This window comes from Somniosus microcephalus, chromosome 2, assembly GCF_052327205.1.
Source record: "Somniosus microcephalus isolate GS21.2 chromosome 2, FLI_Smic_1.0, whole genome shotgun sequence".
Taxonomy (NCBI): domain Eukaryota; kingdom Metazoa; phylum Chordata; class Chondrichthyes; order Squaliformes; family Somniosidae; genus Somniosus; species Somniosus microcephalus.
In genome coordinates this window covers 368,818,236-368,840,528 of record NC_140988.1, presented here as the reverse complement: position 1 = coordinate 368,840,528, position 22,293 = coordinate 368,818,236, and the positions used below count along the sequence as shown (strand labels likewise).

The window sequence follows — 22,293 nt, the reverse complement described above, 5'->3', positions numbered from 1 at the left end:
TGTTTTCCCTTGTTCTGATTCTGTTCAAACCAAAACACTGTTCACCAGTCAGATCTGCTATGCCAATCCAAGGTTTCTGCAAGTCTTGCTCTGTAAATGTCTGCTAGATCCTGTTCCAAAGGTGCATGAGAATGAATTTTCCCACACAGAAGTAGGAAACTTCGTAGGTACGGCAGACAATGGTTGCGTTACTGGACTAGTAATTCAGAGGCCTGGACTTATAATTACATAGAATTTACAGCAGAGAAACTGGCCATTCAGCCCAAAAGGTCTATGCTAGTGTTTATGTTCCACACGCGCCAATAATCCAGAGAATGTGAGTTCAAATCCGGCCATGGCAGTTTGCGAATTTTAATTCAATTTTTAAAAATCTGGAAATAAAAACCTGGCATCAATAAAAGTGACCATGATTGTCGTAATTGTCGTAATATCAACTGGTTCACTAATGCCCTTTAGAAAAGGGAACCTGCTGTCTTACACTCTACGTTACTCCAGTCCCACACCAATTTGGTTGGCTCTTAACTGCCCGCTGAAGTGGTCTAGACAGCCACTCAGTTGTATCGAACTGCTAGAATGCCAACCACCACCTTCTCAGGGCAACGAAGGATGGGCAATTAGTGCCAGCCTTATCAGCAGCACCTACTTCCCAAAAATGAATAAAATAAAGAAGGGTTTCGACCCGAAACGTTGACTCGGTTTCTCTCTCCACGGATGTTGCCTGGCCTGCTGAGTTTTTCCAGCGTTTTCTGTTGTTATTTCGGATTTCCAGCATCCGCAGTATTTTGCTATCGCAAAATAAAGAAGTGCCTGGCTTCCACTTTGTTGCCCTCACTAATGGAAGACATGGCTGAGATGGAGACGACATAGGAAACGACGTGGGCAGAGCTGTGCCCTCCCATTCCATGGCATAGCGTGGTGGGAATCCCAGTGCATTGTGCTGCTCAGCTGCTGAACATTCATGTTTGCTTGAAAGCATTTTTTGAAATAAATGGTTTACAGATTTATAACCTTTCCCCTTTCAGTGTTGCCTGTGAAGCGCATATTTCAAGCCCAGAGGGTGGCACTTTCTTGGCCACGTTTCCATGGTAACCGTCATAGAAGCTTCATCGGTCAGCAAGAAGTCAGAGTTAGTGGCTTGGCCCACACTGGGTCTGCCTCTTTCCTAACCGCCCACCCCAGAACATCCTCTCCACACCACATTCCAGCCAGTAAACTGTGGAAACCAACATTTACCCAATGTAGGTAGAAAGAAATAACTTGCATCTATATCACGCCTTTCACAATCTCAGGACGTCCCAAAGTGCTTTACAGCCAATGAAGGACTTTTTGAAGTGTAGTCACTGTTGTAATGTAGGAAAGGCAGCGCACAGCAAGCTCCCACAAACAGCAACACGATGTGCTTTGGTGATGTTGGTTGAGGGATAAATATTGACTAGGACACTGGGGAGAACTCCCCTGCTCTTCAAATCTCCGTGGGATCTTGTGCGCACGCTTGAGAGGGCAGACAGAGCCTCGGTTTAGCGTCTCATCTGAAAGACCGCGCCTGCTCGAATGCGGCACGGCACTGAAGTGTCAGCTCAGGTTTTCTACTAAAGTCTCTGGAGTGGAACTTGAACCCATGACCTTCTGACTGAGAGATGACAGCCTCACTAACCACTGAACCACAGCTGACAACTAATAAGTAGGTTAAAGCACCATGCTGCCCAGGAAATTCAAAAACTCCTCCCACTACCTATCTGGTTGAGTCAAGTGTGCCTACACATTTGGAAATCATTTCCAGTAATTGTCCAATGCAATGTCTCGCTCTTTGTGTATTTGGAAACCAATATAATATCCTGGTTCTTTTCCTCAGGTCAAGACCTAAGGTAACTTTGATATCCCCAACTGCCTTCTTCTTAGGCGGTCCCTCGAGACTGAGGATGACTTGCTTCCACATTAAAAGTGAGTTCTCAGGTGATTGATGAGTCCAATGCGGGACCTACGGCCTCTGTCACAGGTGGGGCAGATGGTGGTTGAAGGGGCGGGTGGGTGGGGTGCTTGGGTTGACATGCGCTCCTTGCGCTGCCTGCGCTTGGCTTCCGCTTGCTCCCGGTGAAGAGACTCAAGGTGTTCGGCGCCTTCCCGGATGCTTCTCCTTCACTTTGTGCAGTCTTGGGCCAGGGATTCCCAGGTGTCGGTGGGGATGTTACACTTTTTCAAGGAGGCTTTGAGGGTGTCCTTGAAGCGTTTCCTCTGCCCACCTGGGGCTCTCTTGCCGTGTTGGAGTTCCGAGTAGAGCGCTTGTTTTGGGAGTCTCGTATCGGGCATGCGGACAATGTGACCCGTCCATCGGAGCTGATCGAGCATGGTCAAAGCTTCGATGCTGGGGATGTTGGCCTGAGCAAGAACACTGACGTTGGTGTGCCTATCCTGCCAATGGATTTGCAGGGTCTTGCAACTGTACATTAACAATGAACAACAATCTTGCGAAGGCTCATTTATTAATTGGGTAGCTACCTCAGTCTGTCAGGTGGAAGCGGCAGACACAAACCTTCGTAGAACACAAAAGTAAAATACTGCGGATGCTGAAAATCTGAAATAAAAAGTCTCTGGAGTTGGACTTAAACCGAGCTGAGTGCTACCACAGTTTTAACAGAGGGCTTTCAAAGCAAATATGGGTTGTGGTTGTCAGCTTGGCTCAGGGTAGAAGTCACTCCACTGAGTCAGGCGGTCTATAGGTTCAAGCCCCATTCCGAACTCATAACCAAGCACACAATCTAGGCTGGCATTTCTGTGCAGTACTGACAGAGTGCTGTGTTGTTAGAAATGCCTTCATGAGAAAGAAAGACTTGCATTTAAATAGCACCTTTCACAACCTCAGGATGTCCCAAAGCACTTTACACCCAATGAAATACTTTTGAAGTGTGGTCACTGTTGTAGCGTGGGAAATGCGGCAGCCAATTTGTGCACAGCAAGCTCCCACACACAGCAACATGATAATAGCCTCAAAGCCTCCTTGAAAAAGTGCAACATCCCCACCGACACCTGGGAATCCCTGGCCCAAGACCGCACAAAGTGGAGGAGAAGCATCCGGGAAGGCGCCAAACACCTCGAGCCTCTTCGTCGGGAGCAAGCGGAAGCCAAGCGCAGGCAGCGCAAGGAGCGCACGTCAACCCAAGCACCCCACCCACCTGCCCCACCTGTGACAGAGACTGTAGGTCCCGCATTGGACTCATCAGTCACCTGAGAACTCATTTTTAGTGTGGAAGCAAGTCATCCTCGGTTCCGAGGGACTGCCTAAGAAGAAGAAGAAGAAGAATAGCCAGATAATGTGTTTATTAGTGATGTTGATTGAGGGATGAATATTGGCCAGGACACCGGGGATAACTCCCCTGCTCTTCTTCGAAATAGTGCTATGGGATCTTTTACGTCCACCCGAGAGGGCAGATTTTAAACCAAGGCACATGTGGGTGTGAAAGGTCCCATTTCAAAAAAATTGATCTGTTAGTTCTCCAGGTACCATGGGCAACAAAATAAATCGCTGTGGTACTGATATTTGTGGAGTCTGGGGCTGCTGCACCTAACTCAGCTCTGGGGGAGGAACAGCCAGATTTCCCGCAACACCTCCCCCACCACCATACTCGTCCACCTCCCCTGCGCGCCCATCGTTTTCTAATGACAGACAATCATGAAAAGGGTTCGGGTTTCTCGCTGGTCCCATTGGGCGAGAGGCGCCAATGTCCTCTGCCCATCCCCCACCCGATGGGTGCCCCCGACAAAAATCAACCCCAGTGCGTCTGTTGCTTCATCTCAGTTACGAGCTCGTGTCAGTGACCAATTGCATCGTCCAGCTGCATGTCAGCCGTGGCCCAGTCGGTAGCACCCCCGCCTCTGGGTTCAAGTCCCACTCCAGAGACTTGTGCACAAAAATCTAATCTGACACTCCCAGTGCAGTGCTGAGGGAGTGCTTCACTGTCGCAGGTGCCGCCTTTCGGATGAGATGTTAAACCGAGGCCCCGTCTCCCCTCCTGTGTCCTGGCCAATATTTATCTCTCAATCAACATCTAAAACAGGTTACGATAGCAAAATACTGCGGATGCTGGAAATCCGAAATAACAACAGAAAACAGCATCCGTGGAGAGAGAAATAGAGTCAACGTTTCGGGTCGAAACCCTTCGTCAGGGCTGAAAAAAACACAGGAAATGAAACGGATTAAAAGGCCAGTTTGGGGGCAGGGAAATGGGGATGAGAGAATAAAAGAGAAGTGAAGAGACATTAAGAGGTATTCAAAACGAGACGAGATGGTGATAAGACTAGTAAAGAGACAAAAGACGGCTTTAGAGTAGGTGCGAAATGCACTGGCAGAATGAGAGACAGCTGCCATGTGGGAGAGAGAAAACAGGTTACCTGGTCATTATCACACTGCCGTTTGTGGGAGCTTGCTGTGCGCAAATTGGCTGCCGCGTTTCCCACATTACAACAGTGACTACACTTCAAAAACTACTTCATTGGCTGTAAAGCGCTTTGGAACGTCCTGGTTGTCATGAAAGACGCTATAGAAATGCAAGTCTTTCATTCTTTGTGGCATCCAGCACAGAGGTGCATTAAATTCTGGGGGAAATGTTTGGCAAAGCGTTCAACAAATCCTCTCATAGATTGGGGGGAGGGGGTGGGAGAAATTCAGTATAGCCACGTTTGGGGCGCTAAAACTTGAAAAGTTGAAAAATTAGCACCAGGCGCTAATCATTCTCGCCTCCTGCGAAATTCAGTTTTCGCGCTCCAACAGGGAAGTGGGGCGCTGAATCAAGCGCTAACCATTTCTCTTAGGGCGCTAAAGTGTGTGAGAGGGGCGGGAGCGGCAGAGAGCTGAAGAACGTGCAGTGCAGTGCTGCCGGTATCAGAGGCTGCTTCCCTCGCTTATAGGGAAGGACCAATGATGGTTTGTAACATTCTTCCTCTTAGTTCTGTGGGGCCAGGGGACCTGCGCGACATCCATTACAGCCCCAGTCACTCTCAGAGAATGGCGGGTTCAGGCATCGCGCAGCAATGAGGCTTCAAAAAACTTTCAGCAGGCACCAGACTGGTGTGAAGGAATGAAGTTCGGCCTACCTGACCACCAGTGCCTTGAATTATCGCTCCCCTAGCGGCCGGCCGAGGTGACAACGCCTCCTGTTGCTGCCGTTGTTGACGCCCGGCGAGGCAGCTAGGGGGCGGGAGCGAATTTCACATCCGGGGCGGTAACGGGGCCACTGCGCACTTCAAGACGCCACAGACACGGTGGCATAGTGGTTAGCACTGTTGCCTCACAGCGCCAGGGACCCGGGTTCAAATCCGGCCTCGGGTGACTGTCTGTGTGGCGTTTGCACATTCTCCCCGTGTTTGCGTGGGTTTCCTCCGGGTGCTCCGGTTTCCTCCCACAGTCCAAAGATGTGCGGGTTAGGTTGATTGGCCATGATAAAAATTGGCCCTTAGTGTTAGGGGGGATTAAATACGTGGGGTTACGGGGATAGGGCTTGGGTGGGATGGCTGTCGGTGTAGGGACCGGGTGCTAGGGTTTGGATGATCAGCCATGATCTTGTTGAATGGCGGAGCAGGCTCGAATGGCCTACTCCTGCTCCTATCTTCTATGTTTCTATGATCTACGGGGCACGAGAGACCGAGGCGGTAAGTGTTAGCGCCAGCGCAAAACTGCCAGGGAAGTTCGCGGGCGTCGCTGAATTCACCGCGCCCGGGCAGCAACCCCTTAGCTCCCCGTTACCACCTCCTGTAGGTGCTAACGGGAGCAGCAAAGCAGCCGAATTTTGAGCCCTCTATTCTTAATAACAAACACGTTTTTGTTTTTATCAAATAAACATCAAAAAAACAGGATCAGAAAGAGCAAGTTTTTTTTAAATTGTGCTGGATAACACCAGAGAGCTTCAAATAGATCCTGGGATATCCCTTTAATTTCAGTCACCGTAGCAACTAGAAGCGAACAAGCTAAATGTAAAACATACCAGAGCCCAATCACACACTGACCCTCCGGTGTCAAGGACACAAATGAGCAGAGCTTTCAACGTCCTCAATTACTGAAATGGAGGATTTCTTTTCAATATTGTTACACTGTTTCTGAAACCCCCCTTTCATCTATTCTCTCAGCCTGTTGCCATGGAGACATTAAACTCCCACTTTTGACATTATGCCCCTGAATGTGTTTTTTTAAGCAGCGCTTTACTCATGCAGTCACGGTTATCAGGAAGTGTGTTGAAGCCCCAATGTAGAGCACACCATGGCGATCAAATGCGGAGCTTTCCTAATTGGTACTGCTCAACTCCAAGCCAAAAAGACAAAAGAAGGACTTGCATTTCTATCGCGCCTTTCACAACCTCAGGATGTCCCAAAGCCCTTTACAGCCAATGAAGTACTTTTTGAAGTGTTGTCATTGTTGTAATGTAGGAAACACGACAGCCCATTGCTCACAACAAGGTCCCACAGCAATGTGACAATGACCAGATAATCTGTATTAGTGATGTTGGTTGAGGGATAAACATTGGCCAGGACATCGAAGGGAACTCCCCCTGTTCTTCTTCGAATAGTGCCACGGGATCTTTTACATCCACCTGAGCGAGAGCAGACGGGGCCTTGGTTTAACGTCTCATCTGAAAGACGCCATCGCTGACAGTGCAGCAATCCCTCAGCACTGCAATGAAGTGTCAGCCTAGATTTTGTGCTCAAGTCTCTGGAGTGGGGACTGTGAAGCGATGACCTTGTGACTCAGAGACGAGGATGCTACCAACTGTGCCACGACTGACACCATCAGTTTTTTTTGTCCGCTGAAGCAGTGGGAGAAGTCATAACAAATTTTTTAACCAACTCCTCAACCCAGAAGTGGACTCCCCAGCAGTAGCCAGCTGCGAAATTGCTAATAAATGGTCGCTGATCTCTCCCGTCACTATCCTTCGTCCCCTCCCTCCAATTTTCTTCCCGCACCTCCCACCTGCTCCAAGTCTGAGCTTATTCACCAGTGACTGCCAGCAGACCATTGGCAGGAATGACGTATGAGGAGAGATTGGGTCGATTGGGCTTGTACTCGCTGGAGTTCAGAAGAATGAGAGGGGATCTCATTGAAACTTATAAAATTCTAACAGGACTAGGCAGACTAGATGCAGGAAGGATGTTCCCGATGGCGGGGGAGTCCAGAACCAGGGGTCACAGTCTAAAGATAAGGGGTAAGCCATTTAGGACTGAGATGAGGAGGAATTTCTTCACCCAGAGAGTGGTGAACCTGTGGAATTCTCTACCACACAAGGCAGTGGAGGCCAATTCATTAAATATACTCAAGAAGGAGTTAGATATATTTCTTAAAGCTAAAGGGATCAAGGGATATGGGGAGAAAGCAGGGACCGGGTACTGAATTTGGGTGATCAGCCATGATCTCATTAAATGGCAGAGCAGACTCGAGGGGCCGAATGGCCTACTCCTGCTCCTATCTTCTATGTTTCTACCATTATCTTCACAACAACCCAGCCACCGTCGCACCCAAAACCGGGTGCAGGCAAATTTATACGCCATTAAATTAAAAAAAGCCTTGTCCTTGTCTTTAAATTCTTCCATTAGCCTTGCCCCACATAATTGGCTGCAATAGTATCTGGCGTGGCTCAGTGGGTAGCATCCTTACCACTGAGTCAGAAAGTTTGTGTGGTTCAAGTCCCCACTTCAGAGATTTGAGCACAAAAATCTATGTCAACATTCCAGTGCAGTACTGAGGGAGTGCTGCACTGTCAGAGGTGCCATCTTTCGGGTGAGATGTTAAACCGAGGCCTCCCTGATCTCTCAGGTGGATGTATAAGATCCCATGGCATTATTTCGAAGAAGAGCAGGAGAGTTATCCCCAGTGCCCTGGCCAATATTTATCCCTTGATCAACATCACTAAAAAATAGATGATCTGGTCATTATTGCATTGCTGTTTGTGGGAGCTTGCTGTGTACAAATTGGCTGCTGTGTTTCCTACATTAAAAAACAGTGACTCCACTTCAAAAGATCTTCATTGGCTGTAAAGGGCTTTGGGACATTCCGAGGTCGTAAAAGGTGCTGCATAAATGCAAGTCTTTATTTCTTTCTCTTTTGCCATCTCCTCCAAGCCTACCCTGAACTCTACGTTCCTCTGAGCCCAACCTCCTATGCATCTCCTCTTCCCTTTGTCCCACCTTTTGGTGGCAGAGCTTTCAGCAAAGTGGACTCCCCTCCCTAAATCTCCTATCCACAGCTCAGGTTTTCGCAAACCCTTGGACCAAACTTTGGGTTGCCCCTTTCTGGTCTCTTGTTACCTAGCTCAGTGCCTGTTTTCCATATGCCCATCTGTCAAGCACCTTGGGCTTTGTTTGTACATTAAGGCAACATATAAATGCAAGGTTTTTGTTCAATTGACCTTTTCTCATTCCACGGTTGGATAATTGTGTCAGCTGTGGCTCACTGGGCAGCACCCTCACCTCTGAGTCAGAAGGTTGTGGGTTCAAGGCTTCCTCCAGAAACTTGAACATAAAATGTAGGCTGACACTCCAAGGGAGTGCTGCACTGTCGGAGGCATTTCTAACATTACAACAGTGACTACACTTCAAATAGAACTTCATTGGCTGTGAAGCGCTTTGGGATGTTGTGAAAGGCGCTATATAAATGCAAGATCTTTCTTTTTATAAAATTTTGTTCTGTGTATTCAGCTGCCACTCTTTTTAAAGACACAGATATTTCAAGCATGGAGATCTTTACCAGAAATTCACGTTGTCCCAATTCAGATTGAGCTTATTTTGGTATGTACCTGATTCTTCTTGCCGATGAGTTCTGATGGGACAGAGGTGAAGGACCGGGGCTCGCAGTGAATTATAGTACCAGGGTGAAAAAGAGTAGACGAGTAGTCAATGTAAATCAATAGTAGTTAGGCGACGCAAATTGGGTTTTAAAAGCCTGGGGATGGTAGGAGGAAGGGGAAGACTTAGGAAGGGAAGACTTGCACAGATTTGTGATCCTGGGGAAGAAAGACTTGCATTTCTATAGAGCCTTTCATGACCTCAAGATGTCCCAAAGCGCTTTACAGCCAATGAAGTACTTTTTGAAGTGGAGTCACTGTTATAATGTAGGAAACTTAGCAGCCAATTTGCGCACAGCAAGGTCCCACAAACAGCAATGTGATAAATACCAGATAATCTGTTTTTCGGTGTAGGTTGAAGGATAAATACTGACCAGGACATCGGGGAGAACTTCCCTGCTCTTCTGCAAAATAGCGCCATGGCATCCTTTACGTTCACCTGAGAGGGCAGACCGGGCCTCAGTTTAACATCTCATTTGAAAGACGGCACCTCCGACAGTGCAGCACTCCCTCTGGGTCACAGTCTAAGGATAAGGGGTAAGCCATTTAGGACTGAGATGAGGAGGAATTTCTTCACCCGGAGAGTGGTGAATCTGTGGAATTCTCTACCACAGAAGGCAGTTGAGGCCAATTCATTAAATATGTAGGCCCAGAAATTCGGGTCCCAACGCGTGAGTACGGACGGAGTACTCACGCGTGGACCCGATGGAAGTGCCGGAATCTTGCATGCACTACGCATGCGCGGGAAACCGGCACTTCCGATCCTCTGAACCAAGGGGTTCAGAGGTCGAACGCGTGCGTGCGGGAGTCTGCGCGTGCGCGTTGAACTTCCTTTTTTCTTCAGGTTTTAACGTGCGGGTAAGTCTGTACATTTTAGAAATGTAAAAAGCAGCCGTAAGGACTTCATTTTCAAAGGTAAGTGGTCAATTATTTAAAATTAAAACATTTTTTCCACAGGTTTTTCACTTTTAAATACTTTAAAGCAAGGTAAGTTTATTTTTAGCCCCGTTTTTTTATAAAATTATTTTTTTCAAAAATTTAAATTTTTGTTTAAAATAGTTATTTAATGTCATTTATAGTTTATTTACAAAGTGTGATGTTTTTTAAAAATTTATTTGAAGGTAAAGTACAGTTTTACAGCCTCAGCATTTATACGTTTTGACAGGTCTATCTGTCAAGACTTATGAATGGAGCATTCCCTGCTCCGATTGGCTGCCTGTTGCTCACGTGATCCCAGGGGATGCTTCGCACTAACTACGCCCCTGGGACACGCCAGCATAGCGCGCCGGCCTCTGGGACAGGCCTCGGAGAGGAATTCCACGCAGGCCAAGAGGTCAACTGCCGGCACGCTAGGTAAGTGTAGGTCGGGGGCTTGCACCCGCGGGAAGCCCCCGACCCGAATTTCTGGGCCAATATTCAAGAAGGAGTTGGATATATTTCTTAAGGCTAAAGGGATCAAGGGATATGGGGAGAAAGCAGGGACCGGGTACTGAACTTGGATGATCAGCCATGATCTCATTAAATGGCGGAGCAGGCTCGAGGGGCCGAATGGCCTACTCCTGCTCCTATCTTCTATGTTTCTATGTTTCCCTCAGTACATGGTACTGAACACACATAGCAAAAATACCAAAACATGGAATGAGAAAAGGTCAATTGAAAAAAAAAACTTACATTTACCCAGCATTCCCTCAGTGTCAGCCTGGCATTGTGTGCTCAAGTCCCTGGAGTGGGACTTGAATCCACAACCTTACTGACGCAGAGGCAAGAGTGCTACCCACTGAGCCGCGGCAGACACCTGGCAAAGAATGAATTAGAGTAAGACGTCATTAGGTGAGCCATGATTTCAACACGGCGAGGGAGGAGGAAGATCATGGGGAATTAAATCATAGAATCATAGAAATTTACGGCACAGAAGGAGGCCATTCGGCCCATCATGCCTGTGCCGGCCAAAAAAAGAGCTATCCAGCGTAATCCCACTTTCCAGCTCTTGGTTCATAGCCTTGTAGGTTGCGGTTCTTCAAGTCCAAGTACTTCTTAAATGTGATGAGGGTTTCTGCCTCTACCACCATTTCAGGCAGTGAGTTCCAGACCCCCACCACCTTCTGGATTAAAAAAGTTCTCCTCAACTCCCCTCTAATCCTTCTACCAATTACTTTAAATTTATGCCCCCTGGTGATTGACCTCTCTGCTAAGGGAAATAGGTCCTTCCTATCCACTCTATCTAGGCCCCTCATAATTTTACACACCTCAATTAAATCTCCCCTCAGCCTCCTCTATTCCAAAGAAAAATTCCACAGCCCAGGCAACATCCTCGTAAATCTCCTCTGTACCCTCGCTAGCGCATTCACATCCTTCCTGTAATGTGGTGACCAGAACTGCACACAGTACTCTAGCTGCGGCCGAACTAGTGCTTGACACAGTTCAAGCATAACCCCCCTGCTCTTACCTTCTACACCTCGGCTAATAAAGGAAAGTATCCCGTATGCCTTCTTAACCACTTTATCTACCTGTCCTGCTACCTTCAGGGATCTGTGGACATGCACTCCAAGGTCCCTCTGACCTTCTGGCACTTCTCAGTGTCTTACCATTTATAGTGTATTCCCTTGCCTTGTGAGCCCTCCCCAACTGCATCACCTCACACTTCTCTGGATTGAATTCCATTTACCACTGTTCTGCCCACCTGACCAGTCCATTGATATCTTCCTGCAGTCTACAGCTTTCTTCCTCACTGTCAACCACACAAACAACTTTTGTATCATATTTGGAGCTTGCAAAGAACAGGAGAATAATTCAGAGATGCAGTGACCATAATGGTAAGATTGCGATGAAGAGAAGAGGAATGTTAGAGGTGAAAGAATTAGTAGCCGCCCAGCCCCCGCCCTCCCACCCCACCCCCTCTCACCCCCCGCCCGTTCATTCAGAGCTTCGTAGCTGCCGGAGGGAGAGTCACGCATGACTCATTTTCAGTCAATCTGAGCACGTAAACGGTTAAAATCTTTCAGAAAATGGAGCTCTCTGTGTACCGACCTGCCCGTAATGTACCCTGGATACGTGTCAGATTATTATAAAAGTATTACCTCAGGATCATGGATGGAAAGCCATCCATCAGCCTATTTACATTGCAGACCAGTGGCTGAGTAACACGTTCATTAATCATACTACAGCTATTTATCTTTCCTTAACATGCTAATCGAAAGAACCTAGGGGGAGTCAAATCCAATTTAAACACAGTGGAAATTGTGCTGTTTGTGTTACAGCTTGTCAGAGGCATTGAGCCGTGAAAAGAGGGGATTACCAGCGTTACTCTCTCAATATCTAGCCGGGTGACAATCTAAAGACGCTGCACTTATTTTGTCTGTGAGGGATGGGACTTTCAGGAACATGGCGCATTCTATCAAAATCTTTTTTTTGTGATGTTTCGCCTCCCCGGGAGACAGAACTTCACCGCATGAAGTATTTACTTTTTAATATTGATTTATTGGTCCTCCAGTTCATCCTGTTCCACTTTGCTTGCAGGCTGTTTGTCAATGCATGTATCCTCCTTGCGAGGGATCGTGAAATGAATTCATCGCTGGTCTTTCTGTAACTGGGTTGTTCGCACTGTCTTCACACCTCCTCTTCCCAGGCCACTGAGTACCACACAAGCTTTATTTCTCTCCGCTTCGCCCACCAACTCCCACGTATTTCCTCCCCTCCAATTCAAAGGCGCCGTTTCTTGGTGGGATACAGTTCCATGGAAGCTGGCACGCTTCTGGTACCTTCACATGCCCGTTCTTCATGTATGATCCCAATTGCGGTGCCAAGGCTTCTTCGACAGCACCTCCCAAATCCGCAACCTCCACCAACTAGATGGACAAGGGCAGCAAACACCATGGGAACACCATCGCTTCCAATTTCCCCTCCAAGTCGCACACCATCCCGACCTGGACGTACATCGGCGTTTCTTCATCGTGGCTGGGTCAAAATCCTGGAACTCCCTCCCCAACAGCGCTGTGGGAGCACCTTCACCACATGGACCGCAGCGGTTGAAGATGAAGGCCCGCCATCACCTTCTCGTAGGCGAGTAGGGATGGGCAATAGATGCCTGCCTTGCCAGCAACACCCACATCCCAAAAATCATTTTTTGTTTTAAATAGTGAGTGTAATCAGTATGTAGGGTAATATTTGCAAAATTCAGCAGATCCCCCAAAACCAAGAAGATTACCCTAAAGGAGGGGTTTTTGGACTATTAATAAACCATGTCAGAATGATATAAGAATATTGGGCCTAAGGGAGTCTTAAAAGTCAAAAACACCAGGATTTTGGTTTTATTTTAAAAGCATGTTTGAGCCTGTGGAAAGAAAAGGGCTGCAATAAAGAAATTGGGATGGGCCTCTGTAAATGGACAGTTCTGGGTATTGGCATTAACCGAGCTGTCTGGGGACTATCTAGACTGTCTCAGTCATTTTACATACCGACAATAGACCAACGGAAAAGCAGTTCCCGCCAAAATTACAGAACCATCCAAAACCTTGCATAATGCAAAACATGCCACCAACCAACAAAAGAATCTTGGCCCCCACAGGAAAAGACAACTTTACTGCAATTAAACAAGAGGTTAAACAATCGATGGGACCATCCCAAAACCACTTCATACGTTCTTAAAACAACTTAAGATCGATGGGACCATCCCGAAACCAATTAAACAATTCACACCAATCAAAATTAACGAGCCCACCAAAACTAACAATACACCAGGACTGATTTGGCACGTAGATTAGCAGGCTTCAATCAGTATAATTGAAGGCCTGTTTTCACAGAAAGGCGGTACAAGCAGTTCGAGTCAACAGTTCAAGTTCGAAGGAGTCATCGACCCAGAAGAGATCCACCAACATCGGGATCAAGAAGTCCATCTCGAAGCAGTTCTCCCTCTCGAAGAAGTAACACACCATCGCGGCAGACCAGGGCCCCACGAAACAAACAACCAAAAATATTACCAGCAACCCGGTAATATTGATCCACCGTGACCAACAAGAAACCAACTTGGAAGAAACCGAAGATCCGCAAGTTTTTCCACTCTACAAACTATCCTGACTTACCCCTGGGTAAGATTTTACTGAAAAGACTCTAAACCCTACTTCTAACCAAAAGTAATTGGGTACTCACCTGATAGATCCAATACGCATCCTACCGCATCAACGGACTTGCGAAGACTGACCAGCTACGCAGGTGAAGTCCTCTACCACGTCCGGGGTACAGCAGGCCCCAACCGACACATCGAGAGAACCCCGAAATCGCAAACCTCTACAACTGTCAAAAGAAGTCGTTTTGGTGAGCATTATCCCTGGTCCTCTGGAGCCCAACTTAGCTAGTGAAGTGGGATTGGGAGAGGTGTAGTATTCTGTCTATTGTTATTTTCCCTCGTATATGCCGAAGTGTTCCCCCAATTTAGAGTGTTAAGATTATTGTGTTGTGTATTTTCTTTCTCAAATAAAGATCAAATTTCTTTCACCAAAATTCAGTTGTCTTCTGCAATTTCATTACACCCCCCAAATAAGTCCAAGGTCTAGAACCAAGGGAGTGGGAGCGATTCGAACCGCTCATAAGTCAGAGGCGAAGCTGACCCACACACCACCCCTTACAGTAGGGTATCCAGGAAAGTCGTCACACCTCAACGCAGTGCTGTTCTCACCAGACGTCCACACATGCTCACTTGCCAGCAAGGGTCATGAGATAGCGGTGAGTAGTAGGTACGCAGACTGATAGCGCAAGGGGCACTCAGAACAATTGGAGGTCCTCACATGTTGCAATGGCTGAGGTCAACTAACTGAACACAGAGCAGATCAATCCTGGGACAGGAATAGTTTTAGTGCCACACCGAGGGTAGCTTGCGCTGGGACAGCAAGAGCCATTTTACCCGCCCACAATCACACTCCCTTTGCCAGCCAGAAGGGCGGAACAGCCAACATCGCGCACATGATCTCATGACCTCGGCCCGCTGGCACAACCTGGTGCACTTGGCACTGCACGCTGTCTAAAATGTTGTCAATTTATTTTCTGTTCAATATTTCAATTATAATTGAAACGGATCGTTGCTTGGAATGTTACTGCGTTCCTAATCTGTCGAAACAGGGGGCGCGGAGGAAAGCGGACAATCGCTCTCAGGGCAGGAAAAGGGACACATCACTGGGCCTTTGCAAAACTGCTGTCCAGATCCACGGTAAGTTTTGCAGCCGTAACTTGGGGAGTTTTCAATCGGTCCACTCAGGATGCAAACGCACCAAACTATCAATGGATGGTGGAAACTCCGCACCAGCCTCTTGTGCTGTTGAGGTCTCGACACAAGTATGAAGTGAAAAACACACACAGAAGAATACAGGGCTGATTTTAAGCCAGACCGGGACGGGAGGGTAGTTAAAAAAGACTCACATTTCTATAGCGCCTTTCAAGACCTCAGGACATCCCAAAGCGCTTACAGCCAATGAAGTGCTTTTTGAAGCGGAGTCACTGTTGTAATGTGGGAAAAGCGGCAGCCAATTTGCGCACAGCAAGGTCCCACAAACAGCAATGTGATAATGACCAGATCATCTGTTTTTGTTATGTTGGTTGAGGGATAATTATTGGCCAGGACACCGGGGATAACTCCCCCTGCTCTTCTTCGATATAGTGGCGATGGGAACTTTTATGTCCACCTGAGAGGGCAGACGGGGGGCTCAGTTTAACGTCTCATCCGCAAGACGGCACCTCCGGCAGTGCAGCACTCCCTCAGTACTGCATTGGGAGTGTCAGCCTAGATTTTTGCACTCACGTCTCTGGAGTGGGACTTGAACCCACAACCTGCTGACTCCTAGAATCATAGAATTTTATGGCACAGAAAGAGGCCATTTGACCCTTCGTGTCTGTGCCGGACTCAGAGGTGAGAGTGCTACCAACTGAGCCATGGCTGACACACAAAATGGCGGCCAGGTGGGGTTTGGCACTGTGTTCCTGATGTGTTTCCAGTTGATGTCATTTTGTAAGCAGGGATATTTCAGGCACAGGAGGGCCGCTCGGCCCAGGAAGGGGGAGAGCCTACTTAACACGTTAAAGTTGGCGCCCTGATGATGTCATCGGTGCCAAACCTGGGGTAACGGGAGGCCCGCACGGTGCTGAACCTGGGTAACGGGAGGCCCACTGAACCTGGGGTAACGGGAGGCCCGCAGGGTCCTGAACCTGGGGTAATGGGAAGCCCACACGGTGCTGAACCTGGGGTAACGGGAGGCCCGCACGGTGCTGAACCTGGGGTAACGGGAGGCCCACACGGTGCTGAACCTGGGGTAACGGGAGGCCCGGACGGTGCTGCAACTGGGGTAACTGGAGGCCCGGACGGTGTTGAACCTGCCAGCAGAAACCTGGCAGCGGAGTGATCAGGGCTCCTCAGCCCCGGCCTCCTTCACACTCGCCCCACCGCCCCCCCCCGCCCCGCCCTGTATCACTGGCAGCTCCATTCACACTCCCTCCCAGCGGTAACCCTTAGCCCGTGGACCATTCCCTTGGGTCCCCGGCGGCCGCAGATTCCCGGTTGAATTCCCGTTCCCATCGGCCCTCTTTGGGCAGGTGACGGTTCCGCCAGATTCGAATGGGGTCTGGGATGTAAAAAGGCCCCGGCGGGGGGGGGGTGGCCTCACATTCAACTCACCGCGGGGGGGGGGGGGGGCGGCGGAATTCCCACCCACACTGCACCCCACTTGTCCCACATTAAAATTAGAGCTCCCATCTAAGATAGATAACTCTGAGGTTGGCTCACAGTATTGGTAACTATGAAGCATAAACCACACCTTGCTGCAACAAGTGACAGCACTCAGAGGTACTTACAAGAAGAGAGATCGCTCCAACTGCTGTTAATATATTTTTAATACAGCAACTTCTCCCTGGATGAATGCACAACATGCGTCTACTGTCCAAAGGAAATATTTCTGGAATGATTTGACTGGCGGCGGCTACAGTGAGGCTGCAACAAATGTCTCTTTATTCAAGGCATACTGGGCCCTATTTTCCAACAAGAAGGCCAGAGGCAGATAGTAGTTTGTAGTCAGCAGGGTCTCTATCAGGACAGTAAGCTAACCCCGCCCCTAAAAATCAGCCGTGTGCTGATCTCAATCTTGGTCATGCCATTGAGGGATGTATAAAGGGGGTAGAAGTTATGTTCGTTGTATAAAGCTATGGTTAGACCGCATCCGGAGTGCTGGGTTCAGATCTGGGCACCGCACCGCGGGAGGGGTATATTGGCCTTGGAGGGAGTGCAGCGTAGGTTTACCCGAATGATACCCGGACTTCAATGGTTAAGTTACGAGGAGAGATTACACAAATTAGGAATAACAACAGAAAATGCTGGAAAAACTCAGCAGGCCAGGCAACATCTGTGGAGAGACATTTTTACATATATTTTTTATCCACATCTTTGTTTTGTGCCCTTCCCCCCTTTTTCTCTCTCCCACATGGCAGCTGTCTCTCATTCTGCCAGCGCATTTCACACCTAATCTAGAGCCGTCTTTTGTCTCTTTACTAGTCCCACCACCATCTCGTCTGGTTTTGAATACCTCTTAATGTCTCTTCACTTCTCTTTTGTTCTCTCATCCCCATTTCCCAGCCCCCAAACTGGCCTTTTAATCTGTTTCATTTCCTGTGCTTTTTCAGTCCTGACGAAGGGTTTCGACCTGAAACGTTGACTCTATTTCTCTCTCCACGGATGTTGCCTGGCCTGCTGAGTTTTTCCAGCATTTTCTGTTGTTATTTCGGATTTCCAGCATCCACAGTATTTTGCTATCCTATTACACAAATTAGGGTTGTATTCCCTGGAATTTAGAAGGTTAAGCGTGAATTGATCGAAGTTTTCAGGATATTAAGGGGAACAGATAGGGTAGATAGAGAGAGACTATTTCCGCTGGTTGGGGAGTCTAGGACTAGGGGGCATAGTCTAAAAATTAGAGCCAGATCTATCCGGAGTGAAATTAGGAAACACTTCTACACACAAAGGGTGGTAGACATTTGGAACTCTCTTCCGCAAACAGCAACTGATGCTAGATCAATTGTTAATTTTAAATCGGAGATTGATAGCTTTTTGTTAAACAAGAGGTATTAAAGGGATATGGGCCAAAGGCGAGGGATATGGGCCAAAGGCGGGTACATGGAGTTAGGTCACAGATCAACACAGGCTCGTGGGGCTAAATGGCCTACTCTTGTTCCCATGTTCCTATGACAACAAACAGAGAGGTTGAGATCTTACCAGGGCATCAAACACCAGCTTATCATAGGCGTTGTTATCTGAAAACTCCATCATGATGCTAAAGAGGGCATCCAGCGTATCCTGGAGGAACTGCAGACACAAAGAAGAAGAGACATAGGGTCAGAGAGAAGCTCCTCGGGGTTACTTGTGAACTCATTGATTTGATGTGCATGAATTTGAAGAGTTCTCACCTACTACTGTTGAAAACCTGAGGTCACAAAGAATGCCAGATATGTTAACATTTTACAAACCTACAGAAACCGGCACAAACCAAACACAATAAGGTGGCATTTTTTTTTGTGTTTAAACAGCAAGGCTCTAGAATTCAGCAGGAGGTCGTGGAGGGGCGGGGGGGGGGTGGGATGGTGGGTTGGGGCCGGGGGGAAGGCATGGATCTCTGTTGAGTGGAATTTCTACTCACCCCATTTTTGCATGAAACAAGGAAAGACTTGCATTTCTATAGCGCCTTTCACAATCTCAGGACATCACATAGCGCTGTACAGCCAATAAAGCACTTTTGAAGTGTAGTCACTGTTGTAATGTGGGAAACACGGCAGCCAATTTGTGCACAGTAAGCTCCCGCAAACAGCAATGTGATAATGACCAGATCATCTGTTTTAGTGATGTTGGTTGAGGGATAAATATTGGTCCAGGACACCAGGGAGAACTCCCCCTGCTCTTCTTCGAAATAGTGGCTATGGGATCTTTTACATCCACCTGAGAGAGCAGACGGGGCCTCAGTTTAATGTCTCATCTGAAAGCCGACACCTCCGACAGTGCGGCCCTCCCTCAATATTGCACTGGAGACTCCGTCTAGATTATGTGGTCAAGTCTCTGGAGTGGGTCTTGAAGTCACGAACTTCTGACAGAGGCGAGAGTGCTACCTACCGAGCCATGGCTAACACCTTCAAATACAATCCTGATCCAATCCAAATCCAATCTACGGTTAAGGTCTAACTTATTTGTGTCATTTCCAGCACAATTGAGTTGCCCACCTGGGCGGGTTGGGTTGGGGGCGTGCTGCGATTTTGCTGAGGCACCTTCTCCCGGTTTTGGCAATCAATTGCTGCCTAAAGATTGACTGGATGGCCAAAAACGACCTTTGAATATAGGAATTTCTAGATGAGAAAAGACCAAGGTCCAACCAGTTCGCCTTCTACCATCCTGGTAGTTGTTTTCAAATCCCTCCACGGCCTCGCCCCTCCCTGTCTCTGTAATCTCCTCCAGTCGCACAAGATATCTGCGCTCCTCCAATTCTGGCCTCTTGAGCATCCTGGATTATAATCGCTCCACCATTGGTGGCCGTGCCTTCTGTTCCCTAGGCCCTAAGCTCTGGAATTCCCTCCCTAAACCTCTCCGCCTCTCTACCTCTCTCTCCTCCTTTAAGACTCTCCTTAAAACCTACCTCTTTGGCCAAGCCTTTGGCCATCTGCCCTAATTTCTCCATAGGTGGCTCGTGTCAAATTTTTTGTCTTATAATACTCCTATGAAGCGCGTTGGGACATTTTACTACGTTAAAGGCGCTATATAAATACAAGTTGTTGTTGTACAATGATAATGAAATTGTTGACTTTGAATGTTTAAGTGTCTCTTTCATGCTCCAAGCGACACTGGGCACCAGGAATGCTCTATGTTAAAGGCGTTACATAAATGCAAGCTGTTGCTGTTGCTCTAATGCGCCCAAGAACCAGGAATTTCAAGGCCCATGCAAGATGTTAAGTGAACTCAACATTGCAAAGGAGCTGGATAAGCATCAATAGACATACAGTCAGTAAGACAGTGTGTTGGCTAGGAAAAACAACACTGACCAACACTGTGCAGGAGCTGGATTAACATGAGTAAGGAATACAGAGGGTGTATGATGCCTGTCAGGTGAATTCTTCAAGGGAGAACCAGACCAAATACAATAAGTTGAGAGGGGAAGTGAAGATGAAAATAAGATTGGCAAAGAGAGGATATGAGAGTACAGGAAACTCTCGATTTACCGGCACCGAAATAACCGGAAATCTCTGTTAACCAGCAAAATTCAGGAGTAGGTTCAGGTAAGTTTTACTTCTTATTAATGGCTGTGCCTGGATCTGTGGCTGTGTAACCGGGGTTCCTGCACCTGTTGCTAAGCAACAGGGACGCCTGGATCTTGTGGCCGGGGTTCCTGCACCTGTTGCTATGCAATAGGGACGCCTGGATCGTGTGGCCGGGGTTCCTGCACCTGTTGCTAAGCAACAGGGAAGCCTAGATCTGTGGCCGTGTACGGGGCTCTCATACCTTTTACTATACCTCTCTGTAATCCGGACTTTTTGATAAACCGGCACCACGCCGGTCCCCTCGGTGCCGGATAAAAAAGAGTTTCCTGTAGAATGCCCAAAAAATCTTCTACCGGCATGTAAACAGTAAGTGGGTAGTAAGAGGCGGGGTGGGGCCGATTAGAGACAAAGAAGGTGATATATGCTTAGAGGCGCAGGGTAAGGCTAGAATACTCAATGAGTACTTTGTATCGGTGTTTACTAAGGAGGTGGATGCTGACAAAATATTGGTAAAGTGGAAAAAGTAGAAGCAATGGAAGGGGTGAAAATTGATAGACAGGATGTACTAGAAAGGCTGGGTATGCTCAGAGCGGACAAGGCACCTCGTCCAGATGGCTTGCATCCCAGGTTGCTAAGGGGGAGGTGCCTGAGGATTGGAAAGTGGTAAATGTGACACCATTGTTCAAGAAAGGGTGTAAGGACAATTCTAGTAACTACAGGCCGGTCAGTTTAACATCAGTGGTGGATAAAGTTTTAGAAACAATAATCAAGGAAAAATTTAATGGGCACTTGGAGAGGTTTAAGCTAATTAAGAAGAACCAACATGGATTTGTAAAAGGCAGATCGTGTTTGACTAATCTAATTGAATTTTTTGATGAAGTAACAGAAAGCATTGATGAAGGGAATGCAATGGATGTTGTCTACATGGATTTTCGGAAAGCGTTTGACAAAGAACCACACGGAAGGCTGGTTAACAAAATTGAGGCTCATGGAATAGATCGGTCAGTGGCAGCTTGGATAAGGAATTGGCTTAAGGACAGAAAACAGCGAGTTGTGGTAAATGGCTGTTTTTCAGACTGGAGGATGGTAGACAGTGGTGTTCCCCAAGGGTCAGTGCTGGGGCCACTGCTTTTTTTGATATATATAAATGACCTGGATATTGGAATACAGAGTAGAATTTCTAAATTTGCTGATGAAACCAAACTTGGGGGTGTGGCAAACAGTGATGATGATACCAATCGACTGCATCAGGACATAGAAAGGTTAGCAGAATGGGCAGACAAGTGGCAGATGGAATTTAATACAGTGAAGTGTGAGGTGATGCATTTTGGCAGAAGGAGCAGGGAGAGGCAATATACACTTAATGGCACAGTTTTAAAGAGTCTGCAGGGACAGAGCGACCTGGGAGTTAATGTGCATAGGTCCCTGAAAGTTGCAGGACATAATGAGAGAGTGGTTAGCAAAGCATATGGGATCTTGGGCTTCATAAATAGAGGTATTGAGTACAAAAGTAGAGAAGTTATGCTGAACTTTTATAAAGTGCTGGTTAGGCCACAACTGGAGTATTGCATCTAGTTTTGGTCACCCCACTTTAGGAAGGATGTGAAGGCCCTTGGAGATTTACCAGAATGGTTCCGGGGATGGGGAGTCTTAGCTACAAGGGCAGGTTGGAGAAGCTGGGTTTGTTTTCATTAGAGCAAAGGAGGTTGAGGGGTGATTTGATAGAGGTGTACAAGATTATGATGGGTTTGGATAGGCTAGACGGGGAAAGGCTGTTCCCACTAGTTGATGGTACAAGGACTAGGGGACACAGATTTAAGGTTTTGGGCAAGAGATACAGGGGGGATGTGAGGAAAAACCTTTTTTACGCAGTGAGTGGTGAGGACCTGGAACTCGCTGCCGACGGAAGTGGTGGAAGCGGAGACACTCAATGTTTTCAAGGGGAGACTGGATAGGCACTTGAGGGAAATAAACTTGCAGGGCTACGGGGATAGAGCAGGGGAATGGGACTGACTGGATTGCTCTACAGAGAGCCGGCACGGACTCGATGGTCCTCCTTCTGTGCCGTTATGACTCTACAACTCTATGACAGTTCTTAGCACTGAGGGTTGAGTGAGATGGATTAAAGCTCGACAATGCAAGGGAGTAGGAGTCCCATCAGTAGGGATACAGCTGTTAACACAGGAGGCTGATTGGGAAGAGT

The 22,293-nt window shown here is 47.7% G+C and overlaps 1 protein-coding gene across 1 annotated transcript in view; it reads right to left on the bottom strand.

Moving 5' to 3' along the window:
- The window catches only part of LOC147123754 (dedicator of cytokinesis protein 2-like), a 1,461,504-nt gene that overhangs the window by 1,009,245 nt on the left and 429,966 nt on the right, over positions 1-22,293 (bottom strand). The window contains exon 20 of the mRNA XM_085975685.1: positions 18,067-18,156. Coding sequence (XP_085831811.1) covers positions 18,067-18,156 — 90 coding nt within the window. The remainder of the gene's footprint in view (positions 1-18,066; positions 18,157-22,293) is intronic.